Here is a 20,950-nt window from a genome sequence, read left to right as displayed (position 1 = left end):
CATTGTTGTGCACCAACAGTGTTGTTTGAAAGTGCTTGCGCATTTAATGTATTATCATTGATAATGATTTCCCAGAGCACCATCAGCCTTTTCCAAAAAACTTTTGTGTAAAGAGTACAACATGACCGGAACATCTGTACCTGTTAAACCTGTAACACCCAAAAAAGGCAACATGGCAGCCTATGTTGTTGCCAATGGGTTGAATTGCACTATGGCAACTTTCAAAGGATCTCCTGACCACATGGGTAAGTTCACCAGGAAAGTTTATAATGTAATGGAAATTAGATGAAATTACCATAGTTCTAAATATCTTTTTTTAAGTTGTCTGAATTGTCTGGGTGTGTCAGATGGCACTTAAATATTTTCAGTTTTGTTTGTGTTTCTCTGGGTGATCTTGCAGTTCGCTGTACTGCTGTTGATGTTGAATTAAAGCGGAGCTCAGGACAGCTGCTTGTCAATGCATCTTGGGATGTTGAAAGTGATATCACAAAGTATTTTGTGAAGTATCGAGAGTACTTCATGGACAATTTTGACAATGCTTCATGGACAATGGTGAGTCATTGACTTTAACAACTTCACAGATTCAAATATAAAAACACTTGTGTTTCAACCAATATCACTTCAACTATGCTTGCATTCATATAGTGTACCACTTTCTTCTTTTAGTGATTACCACCGTTTTCGTTGTGCTTTTAATAGTTCTCTGTTACACGAAAGTTTGGTTTCATTCTTAGAAATGTATCTCTTCCCTTTGCGTGGTCACTGTCCCTCAAACTTCAAGCTTCGTCAGCCATGTTCGGTAACATTTGAGTCACCACTCCCACTCTTTCCTGAAAGATATGTCTGTGTGCCACCGTCATATGGAAAGCCAAAAATGACATAATTAAAAATAAATCAATAAAATAAGTCATAAATAAATAAAATGACTTAAAATGCACCAAAGAAAAGCATTAGAAAAAATATGTCATGCAGTTATGAGAATGGAAATGGAAAGTGAGTCCTTTTTATTTACTGTTACATTTATTTACGCTTACATTAATTCCCAAATACATTTCTTCCTCCTTTTATTTTTCTATTTATTTACATATTTTTAACCGTACTATTTCCCCTACCGTATTTATTTCTTCTCGCGCCTTTTTACATTTCTTTCTCCTACATTTACATTTCTGGCTGCATTTTTTTCTGGCTGCATTTATTTCTGTATACATTCTTGTCTCGGTGTGCAAATGAGGTGGGCTATCATTGGCCGGCTTACCGTCTCTCTCATTGGTCGAGCTGCTTACCCCACTCTCCCCATCTGTATTCTTATAACCAAAGCTATGCAAGCTAACCAGCTAACTCACTTTAGTCACCTTACCACCTTCAAACACACATGTCACCTTCACACACACTGATCATACCCAAGCTGTCAACCTCAACTTTACACGTATGAGGTTTATCGTTTTGTTTGTCATGGTTCAGTTAGTTTAGCTAATGGAAGCTAAGCAGTGCACAGTTAGTTTAGCTAACGGAAGCTAACCAAGTTAAACAGTGCACTGTTAGTTTAGCTAACAGAAGCTAAGCATGTTAACCACAACCAGTGCACATCAGCAGTTGAGATCCTTGTCCGCTCTCGTCAGCTCGGTTGTAACGTGAACTGCAGGACGTGATATATAGCTTTTGCAGAGCTTTGTCAACACAATATTCCCCCTAATGACAAGTGAGAAAAAAAATCGCTGGATTTGTCACCCAAACTCATGAAATCAGGCCACACATAACGTGAGGATTGTAATAACTCTAAGGCAATGTGTGCAGCTCTTTTAACTTTCTCAAAAAGTTGATAGATAGTCTCTTTATTGATCCCTCGTGGAAATGAACTGTCGTGCATCTACAATTAAAGTACTATACACCAAAGCTATAAAATGAGACGTTTGGGTCCCCTATTTTGTTGCTACATCCCACAGCACAACAGGTAGCGGGCATCTTAGTTTGAGTATGGCGTATTGTAGCAAGCGAGCAGGGTAAGAAATCTGGAGTCAAGGTCTCAGCCACATAGACATCCTATTACGCTCAGCCATCTCTGCGAAGCCTCGAAGCTCCCTCGCCGCCATGCTCCAAGTGATCAGTGGATTCATTAAAAACAATTTTTTTGATTCAAATTGCATCAAAATAGCCGATCTCTCCATACAGCTTCTCAGTTCTCACCTACACTTAGGCCAGAGGCCTAGCGAGACCAATGAGCGAAACGGTGCGCTGGCCAATGATAGCCCACCACATTTGCATACCGAGACAAGAATGAATACAGAAATAAATGCAGCCAGAAATAAATGCAGCCAGAAATGTAAATGTAGGAGAAAGAAATGTAAAAAGGCGCGAGAAGAAATAAATACGGTACGGAAAATAGTACGGTAAAAAATGTGTAAATAAATAGAAAAATAAAAGGAGGAAGAAATGTATTTGGGAATTAATGTAAGCGTAAATAAATGTAACAGTAAATAAAAAGGACTCATTTTCCATTTCCATTCACATAACTACATGATATATTTTTTCTAATGCTTTTCTTTGGTGCATTTTAGTCATTTTATTTATTTATGACTCACATTTTTACATATGTATTTATTTTTAATTATGCCATTTTTGGCTTTCCATACCGTCATAAATACTTATTTGGCATTCCACCTACTTTTATTTCAAAAGCAGTGGCGGCTCCTGAAAAAATTCTCAGGGGGGGCAATTTTTTTGATAATGATTAAGGTGACCCATTCAGTAGGGACATTAAGTTAGCCGATTTACTGATACAGCCATACCTTTTTGTCCACTATTGGCAACAACCAACAGTAATATTTCCCCTCTTTCTACATAGCTAGAGTAGCAAGTTACGGTGGAACGCTATGGAAGAAAGTGACATTCAGGAGCCTTCATAAGCAAACATGATGTGGCTCCACATTAAATCATCCCACTTTTCCATTATCCACATGTCTCAAATGTTGTGAGATGTAACATAGCTGAACAGGACACATGATATGTTCACTAACAACATAAAGAAGGCGGCAACATACGTCAAAAGCAACAATATTTATTGGCTGATCTTGAAAGTATTTGCTTACAAAAGCTAAATTAGTCATCACATAAAAAAATATTCATAGTTAGTTCACACTGTGAAACCAATGAAAAGTGACAGTGGTATATAGAAATACAGGCCGCGTTATCCACTTCACGACCGCGATTTTCTTTCGTTCCAATTTCCCTCCCTTTGAAGAAACCTGTTGAATGGATACATTGGGTCTAGGAAGTCCTAATTGTTTTTTTGGTCAATTTATCTTCATTAGTACGCTGACTAAAAATAAGTTTCTGTCAAAGAGCGGGTGGAGTTGTTGTACTGAACAGGTGTCATCTTGACATGCCTCTGTCAAAGCTGTGTGACGTCCTTATTGAATTTTTCCAGGCTTTTACGTCCATTACTTATGACACGACATGGAGGGGCGAGCCCTCCCGGACTCCATAGAGAATGCATTGAGAGCTCTGTTTTGTGAAAAAAATGGATTTAACACTGGAGTCAATGGGGGAGGTCCATAGGCAGTGCGTCGCCCCAATCGCCCATATGGACGAGCGCCCCTGGTCAAAAGGTGCTTAGGAATTATAGTCTAAGGAGTGATTTCCAAAGGTTCACAAGACAAGGACAAAGACCAAGACATTTGTAGTGGCAACATTTAGCCTGCCAAAGTACCAAGCCACCCAACAGGGACTCTGAACTAACCTCACAAGAATGATGCATATTTAGGCTACACAATCCTCACACACTTGTTTACCTACTTCAGGTGTTTCTTGTGTACATTTACTGTCACATGTTGCTTACCTGTTTTAGCTATACTGGATATGATTTTGTGGGTGTAACAGTACTATATGTACAAAGATGGTGAATGGAATATCGATGCTTTCTCGGCTGTGGCTTCACTATGCAATAAGTAAAGTAACAAACTAGCTTCACCATGCAATAGGCGACCTTGGGTGTCTTGAAAGGCGCCCTATAAATAAATAAATGTATTAATTCATAAGGTTAAAAACTAACTTAACTACGCATTAAGTACATAAAAGAACTTGACTTCGCCTAACCAAATTAGGATTTTATACTATTACTAATAGCAAATAGGCCTATGCAAAAGTCAGTGTCCTTTTCGCTCTGGATTCACTCAATAAATCAAGACCATTTTCAGGAAACGGGATTACGAATACCTTACCTCTAACAGAAAAGATGACTGCGATAACTATAAGACCTAGTGGATCAGAAGAGTCAAGATCAGGCTTATGAGGCTCAGATATAACACAGGGGTTCCGAAATACTGTTAAGTGCTTTAGGAATGCAAATCATAAACTGACACCTGTCATCTCTTTCCCCAGGCTTTGCCGTTGCATTCATCAGACTTTTCAAAGTAGTGTCATGACTTTATGTCTTAGCGCAGTCAGACTAATAGTTCCACGAATACATTTCTACGGCAGTCACGCTATTCATGACTAATTATTGTGTTGCTTTCATGCCTGTGTTGACACCCAGTGTTCCTCAACAGCAAAACATGACGTTATACATGTTTTTCATATGTGTAGGTGCGGTCCCAAGAGAGGCACTTTCACATCGTAATGAATCTCAACTCATCCATGTCATATGAAGTGCAAGTGCAGTGTGTCAACACATCAAAATGTACCCAGTGTGCACGTAGCAAAGTCTTCATTGTGCCTCAGGGTAAGCAGCACACCAGAGTAAGCTGAAGGATAAAGACAAAAAAAAGACAACACACAGTAGATTGGTTAGATATGTTTACAATTGGTTAGATATGTATTAAATATGTAATTGTTGCCTATCCATCTACACTTTTGTTTGGTTGTTTGTGTATCTATTTACATGTTCTAGTTGATGTATGTACATATGCACAAACACACTCAGGACAAATCATTGCCTTGTCAACAGAACTTACCAGAGCGCCTATCATAGGTACTACGGCTAACTTTCACCAGGGGAGAAGGAAAGTAACCATATCATGGGAGGTAGGACACTCAAAACTGAGGGAGATTAAGCTTTACAATAAATTAAAAATAATGAGCACATATGTGTACTTCTAGGGAGTTTTATATGCTTTTGGAAAAAGAGATGCTGTCTAGGACTATCTAGAGATGCTATCTAGATATGCTATGTCGTTCTTAATTAATCATCAAAGGTGATGTAATGTTACATAACCTATGAAAACAAGCCAAATAAACTTTCATTGACCACAGTATATTACTGAGAATTATGCCTTTTTGAAGGACAGTTGTACACAAGACATATTTCAATTGCAGGATTCAGACCCAATAATACTTGGCAAATATGTAATTTAAGATTTAATCCCCCCAATGTGTCTTACACATGAGGACATTTTAATAAGTTATATTCCTTCTGTATTTTGGAGGCCACACAAAGCCCAGATCTCTCTACCTCACATGCTTATCCCATCATTGCTGATAGATAGATAGATAGATAGATGGATAGATAGATAGATAGATATATAGATGTATAGATGTACTTTTTTATAATATACTGTATATTAAATAGCATATTACAGGTTCTCTCTAACACACTTTACAATGGCACACTAAGCTCATAGTGCACAGCAGGCTCTCATGTGTCTGTCTTATTTCCACTCCCACCGTGACCCATCGCATGTAGTCTCCATCGTCTCTGGGTGTGAGTCAACACAACGTGAGAGTGCAGAAGGTGTCTAAGGAGTTCAGCGAGACCTTCACATTGGACAGCAGGGACACGTCCATCAGCCTCCTTCTCTCCCACTCGGCCTATAATATCAGCATCTACTCGAGCAACAACATCTCACAGTCGCCATGGACGCCCTGGGCCATAGAGCCAGCCCTGGAAGACACGGGTATGTGGCATACATACAGCTGTCTACATACTTCCTCCCTTTCAGAAAAGGGGCCTTCGAGGGTACTGTGGTGAAGGGGGTAGAGAGCGAAGGCATTATGACTGTTTGGGTTGTCTAGTGATTACATGCATGTGAGCATGTGTGTGTGAGCATACGAGTTTTTCATTGATGTTATTTCTGCTCGAAGTACAAACACAGGAAAGAACTACTAGTGTTGCTGTCTTTGCAGAACGCAGTGGGGCCTTGGGGGTGGTGTTCAACAGCAATCACAGTTTTAACCTCTCGTGGAGTGACAGCCTGATAAATGCATCCGAGTGTTACACTGTGGAATGGTTCCTGAAGAGGGGAGACGGCACAGCGGCATTCAAGTCCTTCTTCTCAAGCAAAAACCATAGTACAATTGACATTGAGGAAGGTACTGGGCCATTAAACCATTACATAAAGTGAAAACTTATTTGTTCAGTATTCAGAACACTGTGTAATAGGCTAAACTGTGTAATATGCTAGTACAAAACCTCAATTATGCAAGTTTTGTAAATGTGCTGTGCAACAACTTCATAGAAAACCAACTGAATCATTAAACTGACCGTTGTCCACACATACTGTATGCTTGTTTTATGCCCCATTAGAAACATCTTTCCATCCCTACAAGAGATACATATTTTTCCTGCACGTTAAGCCATACAAAGATGATACCTGCAACCTCAGGCAACTTAACAACAGTGACATCACATGTGGATGGACAGAAGGGTACTTACTGGAAGGAAGTGAGTAAGATATCAAAGGTGTACAGTCAAAGCACGTAAAATAATGTTATATTTAAGGATTTGGGTCAGTAAATCAGTACAGTTAAAGTCTGGGATAATGTGCAACCTCCTAAGTAACAATACAATAGGGCAACAATCTTAACAGTTACATAGATCTTTATGTTATGTTACACTTTCATCTTAAGATACCATCCCACCCCTATTGGCTCTGTTCATTTTTAATGTATGTCTTTTTAAAGGAATATACTGTTTGTTTAAGTCTTTGTGCAGGGTTGCATGGCGGTGGAGAGACTCACAGCCTGTCTCTCCAGTGCAACTTCCACTGTGACCATTTCTTGCATGCACAGCATTCTTGCCGTTCCTGGAAGCGAGAGCCACAGCTGATTGTCTCTCATGTCTTGCTTGCACTGCAGCTCCGATCAGTGCTCCACAGAATGTCAGCCACTCGCACGTTACGGACAGCTCCGTGATCATCACATGGCTCCCGGTACCAGAGGAGGAGCTGCATGGCTTTCTGCGTGGCTATATCCTCCACTACACCAATGGAAGCATTAAGTCAGGTGAGAATGAATTTAATTGGTTCACATCACATAGACGACTTAACATACTTTACCTACTCACATTAAATAACTTACATTACTTCATACATACATTACATTCTTTGCATGACTTTATAATTGGGCAGATTTGAATACAAAGCCATACCTGGTTTCAGTTGTAGCCTCCTTCCTGAAGGACTCAAACCTCAAGAGGAATGATGAATGTTGGTGTTAACTGTAGCTGTGGTAGTAGTAGATGTCCCATCTCTAGTGCCACTGGTACACTGTCATCGATTGCACTGTCATCTCGTAGACTTCACCTTGGGTCCTGTGGTCTACAGTTGTAAGCTCTCAAGTCTGAAGAGTGGGAGAGACTACCAGGTTGAAGTGGCAGCCTACACATCCAAAGGAGAGGGAAAGCGCAGTTCCCCCTTGTACTTTGAAACTAATCCATCAGGTAATTCTAGCACACCATTGGAACATTGGGGTCATACTTGAGTTAGACTAGACATCTCTTAAAATGTTTACCGTCATTAGTTTATATAGTTTATATTATACATATATAATAGTCATTATATATGTATTACAGTTCATACACAATTCTAACACACAAAATGAATCCATGGGAACCTCACAGTTGTATTGAAAATGTCCCCCTGGCATAGCTCCTGTTGTTCTTAGCGGTTGGATCTTGGCAGGAGTCATCACCGTAACTGCAGTGCTGCTGGTTGCAGTTCATCTCTGCTTTCGCTTATTCAATAGGTAAACCTACAAAAACCCTGACATATCTAGATGATTCTGTCGTCTTTCATCTGCTGTGATAAATAGCTTCCACTTTCTATCCGTTTACTCACCCTACAAGTGAAACGTGGACAGGTTTTGTATAATTTTAGTGCCGCAACAGTCATTCTCTTACCATCCTTCTAGGGTCAAAGGGGTTTTGTGGCCAAGCATGCCAAACCCGGGCAACAGCAGTGCCATTCAGAAAATCAACAGAGAGTATGAGCTGGTGAGTGGCAGGGGGGTCAGTGAAAAAAAATAAACAAAAGCAGACCAAAAACATGACATAACGGGGTAAAACTTTACATCATTCTGTCCACAGGCACCAATGGACGATCTGCAAACTCACGAGCACTGGGACTCTGGGCCTCTGTACCTCATGGAGATGGAGCAGAGACATGCAGCAGCATGCTCTCTCCTGTACGGATCAGGTCAGGGCTTCAGCGGTGGCGATATGGTGAGGAGTCCGACTGGTGGGACAGAACACCAGGAATGTCTTCCATCTACTGGGATGTACGTCGCTGAGACAGGCTCCACACCTCTGGAGGGTACTGGCACAGACTTGGGCGTGACAGGCTTCACAGATACACCCTGCCAAAGGACAGAGACGGCTGTAGCTGCAGCCACAGCCCTGGCTGGTTGTGATCCCAAGCCAGCAGTGGCTTTCATGAGTGACTACACCACCATGGAGCTGTTCCAGCAGGCCACCATCGCCACCCAGGCAGAGTGCCATCCTTGCAAGGCTGTGAGCTTGGTGCCGATCTGCCCTCCACCAGCAGGGCTGGACTATGTCCACCAGTCCGATTTCGACATGTCACAGCCAAGCAGGGATGGGTCACATGAAACTGGGAGCGAACAGACCTCTATGCTCTAGTCAGCTCTTTCTAGCCAATTCCAAGCTGCTGGATAAGGCAAGGGACAGATGACAGGAGTAATCAAGATTGTGAAAGCTGTCGGAAAAAGAAAAAACAAGATTAGACTATATAATGTATGCAGAAACGTTTCCCAAGCATTCAGTCACTGTGGCCCTCGCAAAGCTTAACACTGACTGAATAATGCCTATTGCCTCAAAACAGTTTAAAAACTGACCTTTTCACTCACACTCCCTAAATGAGTGAGACTTCTGCTTTTCATCTGAAGTACATATCAACAAGAGCTGGTGTTGTCAGAAATACAGCAATAACAAAGACCAAAATGTCACTGTTAAGGATAAATGTGTGTTGTGTCAAAATAAAGAAGCACTTCATTTAAATCAAAGCTCTTTATTATAATTTTAATTAGGAAAGTCCATTCTGGTGACAGACAGTATTTTTTCACTTTTTTCTCAAAATGACAAGGTTTGGGAGGAGCACAAATCCCACACGCTCAAGATGCCATTAACTGTCCTAAACCATGTTTACCTCTGGGGAACTCCCCTTTGTAGTATCCAATGGCAAGAGTCTCAAACACCTCTGCAAATGTACAAATGGCAGAGACAAACAGAAATGCCCTTACAACACCATTAATAGTTTCTGCTGACAAAAAAAGAAGAAAAATCTTTGCTGAAACCTTGGTGTGATCCGAGTAAAAGACTTTCTTTTAATGCCGCTTCAATAAAAAGTACTTTTGTAAAAATGTCTCTGAGTATGCAGAGTATGCAGTCTGATTGCCATACCAACGGTTCTGTCTGTTTGGCGTTGCAGTCAAGAGTGTAGGTTAAGTCCCCCGTAGTCCCAGGTTCAAAGCTGGGTGGGGTGATGGCTCGCTATAGTCTCTTGGTAATTGAGTGCCCCTGACTGTATATGAGTCTGCCATGTCCTGGTCTGTCTCCCTGAATTCACAAAAGTAGAGCCAACCACACTGTTCTGGTTCTCGTATCAATACTCCACACCCAGGTAGCAAGAGCATAGTAGTACTATAATAGTAACAGAGGGGAGTGACTGAATTAGCTGAACACAATACTGTATAAAAAATTAAAGGATTAGTACATAAAACAGCATTAAACAAAACATTTGGAGATCGGGGGACCTTGACAGTCGTGATCCAAGAAAGTCTCTCAAGTTTGGGGGGGGGGGGGGAGAAAGAAAAACAAAAACAGAATCCTTAAACTGTGGCCCTCTATCTTTATTTATGCATTGATTAATGCATACAAATATATGCATTCTTAAAAACTAATGTTAATCTTCACAGATTTTTATAGCAGTATATTATTTTATACAATCTTGGTCTAGGCACTTTTTCCTTCCATACCTCAACCTCATATTTCAACATTTTCTCAATATAGAATAAGCCTCTTCATGTTGACAGCCTGGTTACCTGGCATGCCATTAAGATTTAAAGGTCTGTCTGAAGTTCTGAGAACACCATTCTGCTTCAAAAACACAGAAACTAAACTCTGATATTAACACAGACTAAATATCTGTCTAGCAGAGAACCACATAGACTCAGTTACAGTTTCAGTAAAAAAAGGAGGAACAAAAAAAAGCTAAGGGTAAAGCCAGACAGATCTTCAGAAAACACACACACACACACACACAACATAACTGCTTAGAATAAAAGTAGGAGAAATAAAAATAAACATGGGGGAAAAACACTTCAATAGAGTTCATACAGTAAAGTTCTACCCATTAACAACAAAAAAGCTGTACATTTTCAGGTCCATTTTTCCCATATGAATATCATATGACAAGGAGAGGATTTCACAGCAGCAAGAAGCTTTGGGAAGAAGGGAGGAGGCCGCTTCTAACAATTCTCACACGGGCATCATCAGTACAGTACTAGGGGACGAAGCAAGGGACAAAGCACTTCACAAGGAGTAGCAGGGAACTTCTGTTTGACTTTGTGCGTATGTTTGTGTATGTATGTGTGTGTATGTATGTGTGTGTGTGTGTGTGTGTGTGTGTGTGTGTCTGTTTCACGCAGTCGCCTCTGCCATGGGCAACTCATCGTCGTCATCACCATTCCGGCTGCCGTAGCTGCCGTTGTGCTGCGCCGCGGGCGACATATCCTCGCTGGCCGATCCCGATGCATCGCTCTCGTACTCCTTCTCCTCGTTGTCGTAGTCACGCTCCACCTGAAACAAACACCAGACACATCACCAACCTCCTCAAGTCCTCAGACCCATAAGTGCACTACTCAAAGAACAATGGTACATTTTGTAAAAAAAAAACTATATTAGAGACTATATAAGTCTGATTTTCTTTTTTCAGACTTACAAAGTTAAGGTTTTTCTCTTTTTCACCCTTTGAATTAACTTTTTTCTGTTTAACAAGAATGAACAAGAACTCATAAAACTGTAACAGCAATGGCACACAACAAGGGTCTACTGAAAAGGGACCCTTCACGGTTATGAGCCAATACGAGGACAGTCATGATCTCTTCTGGTGCGACATGACAAAAGCTCATCAATGCAATGGAGACAGGTGACAAAGACAGCATTTGCAGAAAGCCATTTCAAACCTGACAGACAGACAGGCAGACCGACTGCGATTGTGGTGAAAGTCCCCTTAAAGCTTTCTGTTTATCAGTACATCTTTGTTTTTTTGTTCCCTTTTTCTTTAAAAACTGAAAACTAGGTCACTCTTCACCATCGACCACAACTGTGACAGATTTTTCCTTACAATGAGGCCATGAGTAAAGAGACCTAAATAAGACTAGTTTCATACTTCAGCGGTAAACAAGACACTGCTTAAAAACGACAAAAAAAAGGTGAGGCTCACAAATGCATTTTTGTACATTTTTGTAAAAGTACATTTTGTTGAGGCCACATTCAGAAATCTGCTGAAGGTGAAGTTGTAGTGAAACATAATTGGTTGCTGATTCAAAGTACGGGTACGACCAAGGAAAGCTCAGCTATGTTGAAGATATTCAATCCGATTGTATTCCTACATTACTTTTTACAAAGACGGTTGCCCACAAGGGTCTCCAGTGCTGGTCTATGGGCCATGAGACCTACTCCAGCTCACTACTCATCAGTCCTGCAGCAGCTTTAGTGTGCTTCTCTCACCTGCACAGGCTTGGCCTTGTTATCCTGTCTGTCTTTGTCTCGACTGGTCATCCGCCGGGAGTTAGAGGGCTCCCTCTGGTCCCGGCTGCTGTCTCGGGTCTTCTCCCGCTTCTTGTCCTTCTTTCCTCTGACGGAAAAAGAGCAGAGAAGACATTAAACATTACAGCAGTGTATGTGTAATGGCTAAGGACAGCTAAACATTAGTGAGTTAATACGTAGTACAATGGTTTGTGTGTTTTTCACACACATTAAACATATTTTATTAGGCATATGTCTGGGCATTATAACAGTGTTCCATCGCCAGGTCTTACCTCTTTGGTGTGGGGGATTTGGCTTTCCTTCTTGGGGACCTGGATCGAGTTCGGCTTCGTTTTCTAGGGCCTCTGAAAAACCAAAGACAAGGCAACATTTATGAAAGCAGACTTAATCTGACCAAAAGCAGACAGACAGGCCACAACACAGTCATCATAAAAGAAGCACCAGGGTTATGACATTTTCTTCAGGTCTGCGCACCTGCTTGTGCTGCGTGATTTTTGGGACCCGCCGTAGCTTTTCGGGGGTGTTCGCACGCGTTTCTCTTTCCGTCGGTCATCCCTGTTCCAGTCGACATTTTTATTCCGGGCCCTCCCGTCCTTCTCTTTCCGTCTGTCCCTGATATCACCGTGGGAAGCATTATATGTTACTTAGGATAACACAATTAAATGAAGTCATGTACTCTGAATGTTGTCCCACATCACTGAGACGTTCATAATGACAACTCATTAGGTTTAGGCAAGTTAAGGTTCTGTCTAAGAATATTGTTTGCCTTTCACAATGCCATAAATGTCTAGATAGAAATTAGATTGTGTAACATGGCGGACCTGGAGCGGCTGCGGCTGTGTTTCCTGTCTCTAGAGCGAGTGCGCCTCCTGTGGGAACCGCGGGAACTGTGTGAGTCCCCATGACGCGACTTCTGGGACGTTTTGCTCCTGAGCAAAAGAAAAAGACAAAAACTATTAGTACAAGCTAGTCACAAGGACATCTGTTGTTATTTTCAACCTCCACTTTTGCCTTGTAAACATCTAGTAAACTTCCAACATATTGCCTGAGCTGCATGGCTGCGGTCGGATAGACTTTGGTCGGATATCACTTTTCCTTGACATTGATGGAAAACGTCATGAGGTTAAGGAAATGAAAAGAAAAATTCATAAAGTCTTAGGAAAAGATAACCGCGGTGTTAAAAGAATCCGACTGCACTAACACTAGGTTACGTAATTATGCGCCGGTGGATGTTCCTGATATGAGTCTTTAAATGTTGTTGCCGTAATGGACTGTGTGACGATGTGCCATCACTACAGATGAGTATGACCTCTGACTGCCATGCCATCGAGCCTATGGCACCCGGGTTCAAGTCCAGGTGGGGTGACTGCTCTTTCCCTTCGCTACAGGCTGGTAATGGAGCCCTATTGGTAGGGATACACGATATTGAATTTTAGCCGATATCTGATATGCCGATATTTACAAGCTCATTTTGGCCGATTGCCGATGCCGATACCGATATATACACCTCAGCTTTTTAATTATTGAAAAGGCTCTCCTGTACAAAAATGTATCTGTTATTATGCTAGGGTATTGCTGTAAATACAGGACATTACAGACTTGATTTGTATCATTTTAGAAATAGACATTCACTCATGAAACTAAAATGGTTTCAAATATGGCAGATTTATTTATATTTTCACGTCACAATTTTCATACTTGAACAGTACCTCCTTGAACTTGAACAACTACACTCTGGAAATGCAGCTTGGCTTACTAACGTTGGTTAACTGACTTACAGTTTAATAACGTCCCTTCTAGGATTTCTAGACTAATCTATGTAACGTTATTGCCAAGTTAGCTGTATAAATTCCACATATGGAAAAGTAAGCCATGTAGATCGAGTGAGCTCGTGACATAACGTTTCACATCGGGTCAAATGAGGCATCATCAACTTCTCTGGTGTCACGTAGCATGCTTGGCTCACTTTGCAAGCTAACCTTGGTTAACTGACTTACAGTTTAGTAACGTCCCTTCTAGGATTTCTAGACTCATCTATGTAACGTTATAGCCAAGTTAGCTGTATAAATTCCATAAATGCAAAAGTGAGCCATGTACAGATAGCGTGGGCTTGTGACATAACGTTTCACATCCCGTGAAATGAGGTATCATCAACTTCTCTGGTGTCACGTAGCATGCAAGCTAACAAGCTAGTGTTGTCTAACTAACTCTGTAACTTAATAACGTCCAGTGTTTCCCCTAGGTTTACAGCGATGCGCCGCTACCGGGTCATTTCACCCAGTTAGGAACATTCCTGAACAAAAAAGACTATCTGAACACAGCCCATGATTTAACAGGATTAAATTGAGCACCTTCCTCCTTAACCCCAGCCAGCTTATCCTACCTGTGCCTCGACTGTGAGCGCTTCCTTCTGGTACGGGACCGTGAGCGAGAAGGTGACCTGGACCGGGACCGAGAATGGGACCTCTTGGAACGTCTGGGTCGACTCGAGGTACACTCTTCAACTTCTGCATGAAACACATCAACTATCAAACCACCAACACACAAACCAATCAACCAACCGGATAACATATATAGCACTGAAACCGTTATAGAAGGAGTTAGTTACAGTTGTAGATGTAGTTAAAGGTACCATGTATTTATAAGCAAAAATGGACTATAGTATTCATAACTATGTTTTTGATGGTGTATACCTGTAACTATGATTGTGATTCAATGTTATTGTTAGCTTAAAATGTGCCCCTCGTATCTACATATGAGCAGTTAGAAGACAAAGAGGGATCGGTGGTTGCTGGTGATGGCTAACCATTTTGTGTTTGAATTGTTTGACAAATTGAGGATGTTTTAATTTGCTTTAACTAGAACAAGGCCATGGGCATGGTTACCAACACAAGTAATGTTTTTTCCTGTGTCAATGTTGAAATCGAATTGCTACCACTATTGTAATTTTAGAACTTATGTTTGTGTTACCTGGTTCGATTGCAGCAACGATGGCTGACTGGGCCTCGCGGACTCGCTTCATCACGTCCTCCAGCTCTTTGGCGGCTGCCTGGGGGGTGAGCTCTGGGGGCTTCACAATGGCGTTGTTGGAATGGTTGATCCTATGGAAGGTCACAAGGCAATGTAAACTAACCAGTCGCAGTTTAAACCAAAAATAACAGCAGAGACACAAGCCTTGTAATGAACTTTATAGGAAAGGTGGGCCGTCAAGGTCACACACAACTACAAATTGAGAACTATGATTGGATGCACTTACTTTAGTGGTCTATCTCCAAACATGACTCCATTGAAGGTCAAGGCCCTGGAGACTGAGTCCTGGTCAGAGAACTCCACGAAAGCGAAGCGCGTGGGCTGCGTCTCATCGCCGGCCATTCGTACAAACTTCACCTCTCCCACCTGCTTGAAGTACTCCAGCAGCTGCTCAGCAGTTGTAGTCTGCATTTGCAAGAGTTAACAGTACTTTCAAGCCTGGTCTTCAAATTTAGAACAGAAGACTATTTTACAATGAAAGCTTAAGGACCAAAATCGTTCAAATTGTCTGTTTGAACAAATCACGCCACTTACATCTCAGTTGGTTCAGATGTATGGGTTTGACCAAATTACCTCTTTGTCGCAGTACAACTGTCTAGTTAACACAAAAAGGCTACCAAGTACTACAGGGATCTACTTCTACAGTTTTTTCATATCATCACTCCTTAGAGTACATTTACCTAGAACATTCAAAGACTAGGAGATTGAAAGACAATATCCACTTACCTGGGAGTTCAGGTTTCCCACGTAGACGGTCCTCCTGATCTCGTCGACTTTGGATGGGTCCACATTCCCCATGAGAGGAGCCTGCGAGACGCCCCCAAGGCCACTGAGAGAAGGGTCCAGCACAGCCTGCAGCGCCGGCGCCAAGCTTGCCACAGGGAGACTCACTGAGCGCTACCACCCCCCCCCCCCAAAGTCAGACAAGTCAGTCTCAGATCATCTATTAGATCGATGACAATACTGTGCACACAAATGGACACTGTACATGACCTATCCAGAAAATGTAGCCAAGTCAGAAAGGATGGATTTAATATAACTTTTAACTGTTTGGGGGCCCGCTTTAAGAGATTTTTGTTTTCAAGTGCATCATTAAAAAAAAGGATTTAACGTCATAAACATGGAAGCCGGAGCCACACAATCCTAAGTCTTGCCAAACAAAACCCCCTTTTCACCCTGACCCTTACCAGTGCATGAATGAAGGAGTGACTGAACAAACAAATAATTTAAAGAAAACAAGCAAAAACAAACACATACATTCTGGACTGGGGTGGGGGCGGGAATGGGCAGGAGCCCCCCTCCTCCTGACAAGAGACCACCTCCTCCTGGCAAGAGACCACCTCCTCCTGGCAAGAGACCACCTCCTCCTGGCAAGAGTCCCCCTCCTCCTGGCAAGAGACCACCTCCTCCTGGCAAGAGACCACCTCCTCCTGGCAAGAGACCACCTCCTCCTGGCAAGAGTCCCCCTCCTCCTGACAAGAGACCACCTCCTCCTGGCAAGAGACCACCTCCTCCTGGCAAGAGTCCACCTCCTCCTGGCAAGAGTCCACCTCCTCCTGGCAAAAGACCACCTCCTCCTGGCAAGAGACCACCTCCTCCTGACAAGAGACCACCTCCTCCTGGCAGCAGGTTGGTCACTGGAGCGCTGGGCGCCAAAAGCGAGAGTGCCTTGGTCTCTTCCGGAATCTTCCCTGCAGGGCAAGAGCACAGGCGTTAGCACACGACACTGGAAGAGGCGTGAACCCCCCAGTTCTTCTGTCTGCTCTACTGACTGCACTGACAGAGAGAGAGACAGAGAGAGACACAGAGAAAACAACAACCACCCTCCCACAACCCGAAACTCTATTGGCTGAGGTCTACTAGTGCAGCACCCGTGTTAACCATCAAGCTGAAATCTCCAATCCCTCTCACTGAAACTCAACTTTTGCCTTGTATTTTGTATTATATTCCAGACAAAAACGTACGACAATGGCTAAGAAAAATACATTTTTTTTTTTTTTTTACCTAACTCTTTTCTCAGCCATTTACCATATCAACACAAAGCACTACTTTAAATTCAAATTTTTTCTTTTTCTTGTCCCAAAAGAAAATCTGGATTGCCTTCTTGTTACCCCACATCATCTTTTTTTAGAAAAATAAAAAAAAGATCAAAACAAACGTGGAGAATGAGATGAACACTTGGAGGTTAAGGGTCACCTGTACTGGAAACTTATTGGTCATGAACCATGCGATATCAAGCATGGGCGCTTTTCTCCCTGGGGCGATCGTTTCGCAGTGTTGGATAGGGGGGTGTGCAACACAAGACAACCGTTCATGTTGGCTGCATCACTAATAGCACACAGACATCAGATACAGAAAAGAAGAACATTTTTAAAGAGGCGTTGGTGGAAGGGTTCGGAAAATGTCCCCCCAAAATCTGCAGTTAAAAAAAGGAAAGAAAGAGAAAAAAAAGGAAAGAGTAGGATATCTTTTAGCCCTAACTCGTCAGTTATCCTTGAAGGACAAATGAAAGTGGTTGACGTGCTACAGACTAAAGAGTTATTTTTGTTTTTTTTATAGCAGTGAAGAATTGCTACCACAGCAATGGCTTTTGGTGGAATTAGGAATTAGGAAAAGCTAACAACATGACAAGTTGGGGCTTAAGAAGAATCACATCTAAACAAACTCAACTACAGCAACAAGAGCAAGTGGAGGACAGACTGTATTTGTGAAATTTATGAAAATGACCATACTATCTCCCATAGCCCTGGGTCTATATTAGGAGAAAGATCATGCAGTCGATCAACTTAAATGTGTCAAGACAACACATTTGTTAAAAAGTGCATACAGTCAAATTTTGTCCCTAACACCAAAGTGAGTTCCAAAGTGTTGAGAACATGTATCCTACCATAGACTATTTATAAAAGACTGTAGCGATGTTTGTTAAACGTGGGGTTATTTATAGATATTTCTCTCTGATAAAATCAAGTGCAATCCTAACCTTATTATTGCTAACAGTTCATAAATAAATAAATAAATAGAGAAATTGACAAAGAGGGAGAGAGGCAGAATAGAGAGATGAAAAGAGAGATAAAGGAAGAAAGACAGAGAGAGAGAGAACAGAGTGGGTTAGTCATCTCTTAGAAGCCCAGGTACGACTCAAACACCCACCCTAAGTACTGGGGTGCCAGGTCAACCTAGACAGCATAAAATAAAAAAAAAATAAAAAAAATAAAAAAACCACGATAAAGGTTGCAACGGTGGGATCGGGGAAAATCAGGATTGGAACGGATGGGAAGGGTGGACAAGGGGGGGGGGGGGGGGGGGGACAGAAAGAGAAAAACAGAGGAAAAAAACTAAAGAAAAAAAAACACAATGAGGAGAGGTATGCAAAAGAGCTGTCTGTACCATAGGCAAACAAGGGACAACATGAGAAAGAAGAGAGAGAGAGAGAGAGAGAGAGAGAGAGAGAGAGAGAGAGAGAGAGAGAGAAAAATAACAAAACAAACAAAGAAAAAAAAGAAAATAAATAGAGACAAGGTGTCCATCTTGGAAGGTTCGGCAGCTATTCTCCTGGTCACATCCCCCCCTTGAAGGCTGCGCTGGCCCCAGCGGGGATAGTGGCTTGGAAAACAATGCCTGACTCAGGCTAGTGTAGTGTAACAGCTGGGCCAGTCTAGTCATCTGATATGCACACATAATCACACAGAAAAAACACACAAAACCAAATTAATAAACTCAGTAGCCATCTAGCAGCACCAAGTCACGAGGACAAGCATTTCAGGGACGTGAAGTCATGATAACTGGGTGAGATTTTGTTGTTGTTGTTGTGGTTGTTGCTGTGGTTGCCTGAGTTTTCTTATCACAATATGCAATTGTTGTTTTTCGGACAGAAAAGGCAGAGGAATTCAAAGAAAAATGTAGAGAAAAATAATAAAAAGAGAGAAAAAGATGAGGTTAGCTACATGTTTTGCAATGAGTCATCTTCACCAAGTCTAAAAACGCACTTGTCTGCCTTTCTAACGCAATAAACAGTAAATTGCATTAAAAACAGAAAAGCAGAAAAAGGTTGTGACCTTGGAGATCATTTCACAGGACAGAGAGTAACCCACAAGCTCCGGTCTAACTATACTGGTCCATCTACTTCACTTCAACATTAACAGTCCTTTAATACTGATGTGGATTTTGTGCTGGGCGCTAAAATATCATATGAAAGTCAATTGAACAGTTCCAAATTAGACGTAGCAATAGATACTAATACTGTATGGTTAAACCTCTGATTTTACCTTAGTATGGTGATTACAAAGCTTTCTATAGCAACTAGTCATCCTCTCAAAGAAAAAAACAAAAGCTATGGTCAATGAACCCATCTCTGACCATAAATAGGACACCTCAGAAAAAAAAAAACGAGACCATACATCCACAGAGACGAGCAAGCCACGTCTCTGCTTGATCTGCTCAAGGAGTGATAGAGAAAGCTGATAGAGAAATCTAGAGTAGAAGTAAATACATCACTGTTTCAGAGACTGAAAGTTGAATACATTCATTAGATGGGTGATTTATAAACCCCATATATACTCAAATATACTCACCCTCGGCACATGGCACAACAATCAGAGCTCTGTCAATAAACACAGTGTTGGTTAAATGTTGTGCCACACCAACACTGGAAGGATCTTGATACTTTATGTAACACACTTTGGAGGAAAAAGAGAGTGGGGCATTGCTGAAAAAGACAGAAAAAAGTTCAATCAGTAATATAAAAGAAGCAGTTGTTGACACTATCTATCCACAGAGATATCAGTAACCTTGAAGTCAGCGTCTCTCAAATGTCAGGACACTCATGGGACATTTTACAAACCCCTTGTTCAGTTATCTCGTATCCTTGCTAAAACAGGAGATGTTATCAGTAATATAAAAGAAGCAGTTGTTGACACCATCTATCCACAGAATATGTACCATTGGGACGTGAAGTCGTTCCAGGACCTGACATAAGGATAATTAGCTAGCTAAACTAACTTAAACCAAATGACTAGTGTCTGCTAGTAGGTAAATGACGAATCTACCCGCTCGTTCAGTTATCTCGTATCCTTGCTAAAACAGGAGATGTCAGTAACCTTGACGTCAGCGTCTCTTTATGTCAGAGCGACAGACACTCACGGGATTTTTTTTACATACCCCTGCCATACTCCTCATCCCATTATCTAGTAGTGAAGCCTGCAAGCTAGCTAGCTAGCTAGCTAGCTACCTCTCACCAAAGCCAATGAATGTGTCGCTGGAATAAGAGGTTCAGTGACTGAGATAAATCGGACAGATATGTTAATTTAAATAATACACATATTTCTGTCATTTACTGAAAAAGGTAAATGGTTATCGAGGCCATAACGTTGGCAAGATAGCTTAGATATCTCCATAAATATAAAGAAAAGCTGTCCAGTTCGTTAAAAAACAATCAGTAAGCTATGTGGTTGGAGTAGGTTGGTTAATGTTAGAGACGATAACATTGCAAAATCAGGTTCGTTTGACAACGTTTAACTTAGATGCATTCGGACACAACCTGTGTAACGTTAAATTGAACTACAAAAGCAACTGGTGAGTACGGTCGGAGCCCTGTCTACTAGAAATTCTCTAGTACGGCCTACAACAGTATGTAACGTTACAATCCCGGATCTTTTCTGATTTTCTATGGCGCTATCGTCACACTTACTCGGGGGGATATAGGCGCAACTCTTCGATGTCACCGAGAAAACCAAAAAGAGTCCTCATTTGCTCGCTGCTCACAGCTGATGAAAGATTGGTTATCTGTATTACAGCGGTGCCTGGAATTCCACTCATTTTTTGCACGAAGGACCAATATATAACCTGCTTTAACAGAAAATTTGATGAATAAATGTAAACTAGCTAACTAGCAAATATCGTATGAGCTTATGGCATAAATGCTGT

At 41.6% G+C, this 20,950-nt stretch overlaps 1 protein-coding gene across 1 annotated transcript; it reads right to left on the bottom strand.

Moving 5' to 3' along the window:
- Positions 1 to 9,237: 9,237 nt before the first annotated feature.
- Positions 9,238 to 20,950, bottom strand: srek1 (splicing regulatory glutamine/lysine-rich protein 1). The gene is made up of 12 exons (XM_080848196.1): positions 20,715 to 20,950; positions 19,600 to 19,733; positions 16,286 to 16,719; positions 15,755 to 15,925; positions 15,255 to 15,433; positions 14,969 to 15,099; positions 14,382 to 14,505; positions 12,820 to 12,927; positions 12,473 to 12,610; positions 12,271 to 12,342; positions 11,960 to 12,086; positions 9,238 to 11,026 (listed from the first exon to the last, which is right to left on the bottom strand). Exons 1-12 carry the CDS (start codon positions 20,840 to 20,842, stop codon positions 10,868 to 10,870), a joined length of 1,905 nt encoding a protein of 634 aa, XP_080704322.1. The 5' UTR covers positions 20,843 to 20,950; the 3' UTR covers positions 9,238 to 10,867.

Source organism: Sprattus sprattus (genome assembly GCF_963457725.1).
Source record: "Sprattus sprattus genome assembly, chromosome: 11".
Taxonomy (NCBI): Eukaryota; Metazoa; Chordata; class Actinopteri; order Clupeiformes; family Clupeidae; genus Sprattus; species Sprattus sprattus.
This window is presented reverse-complemented; position numbering and strand designations above follow the sequence as displayed.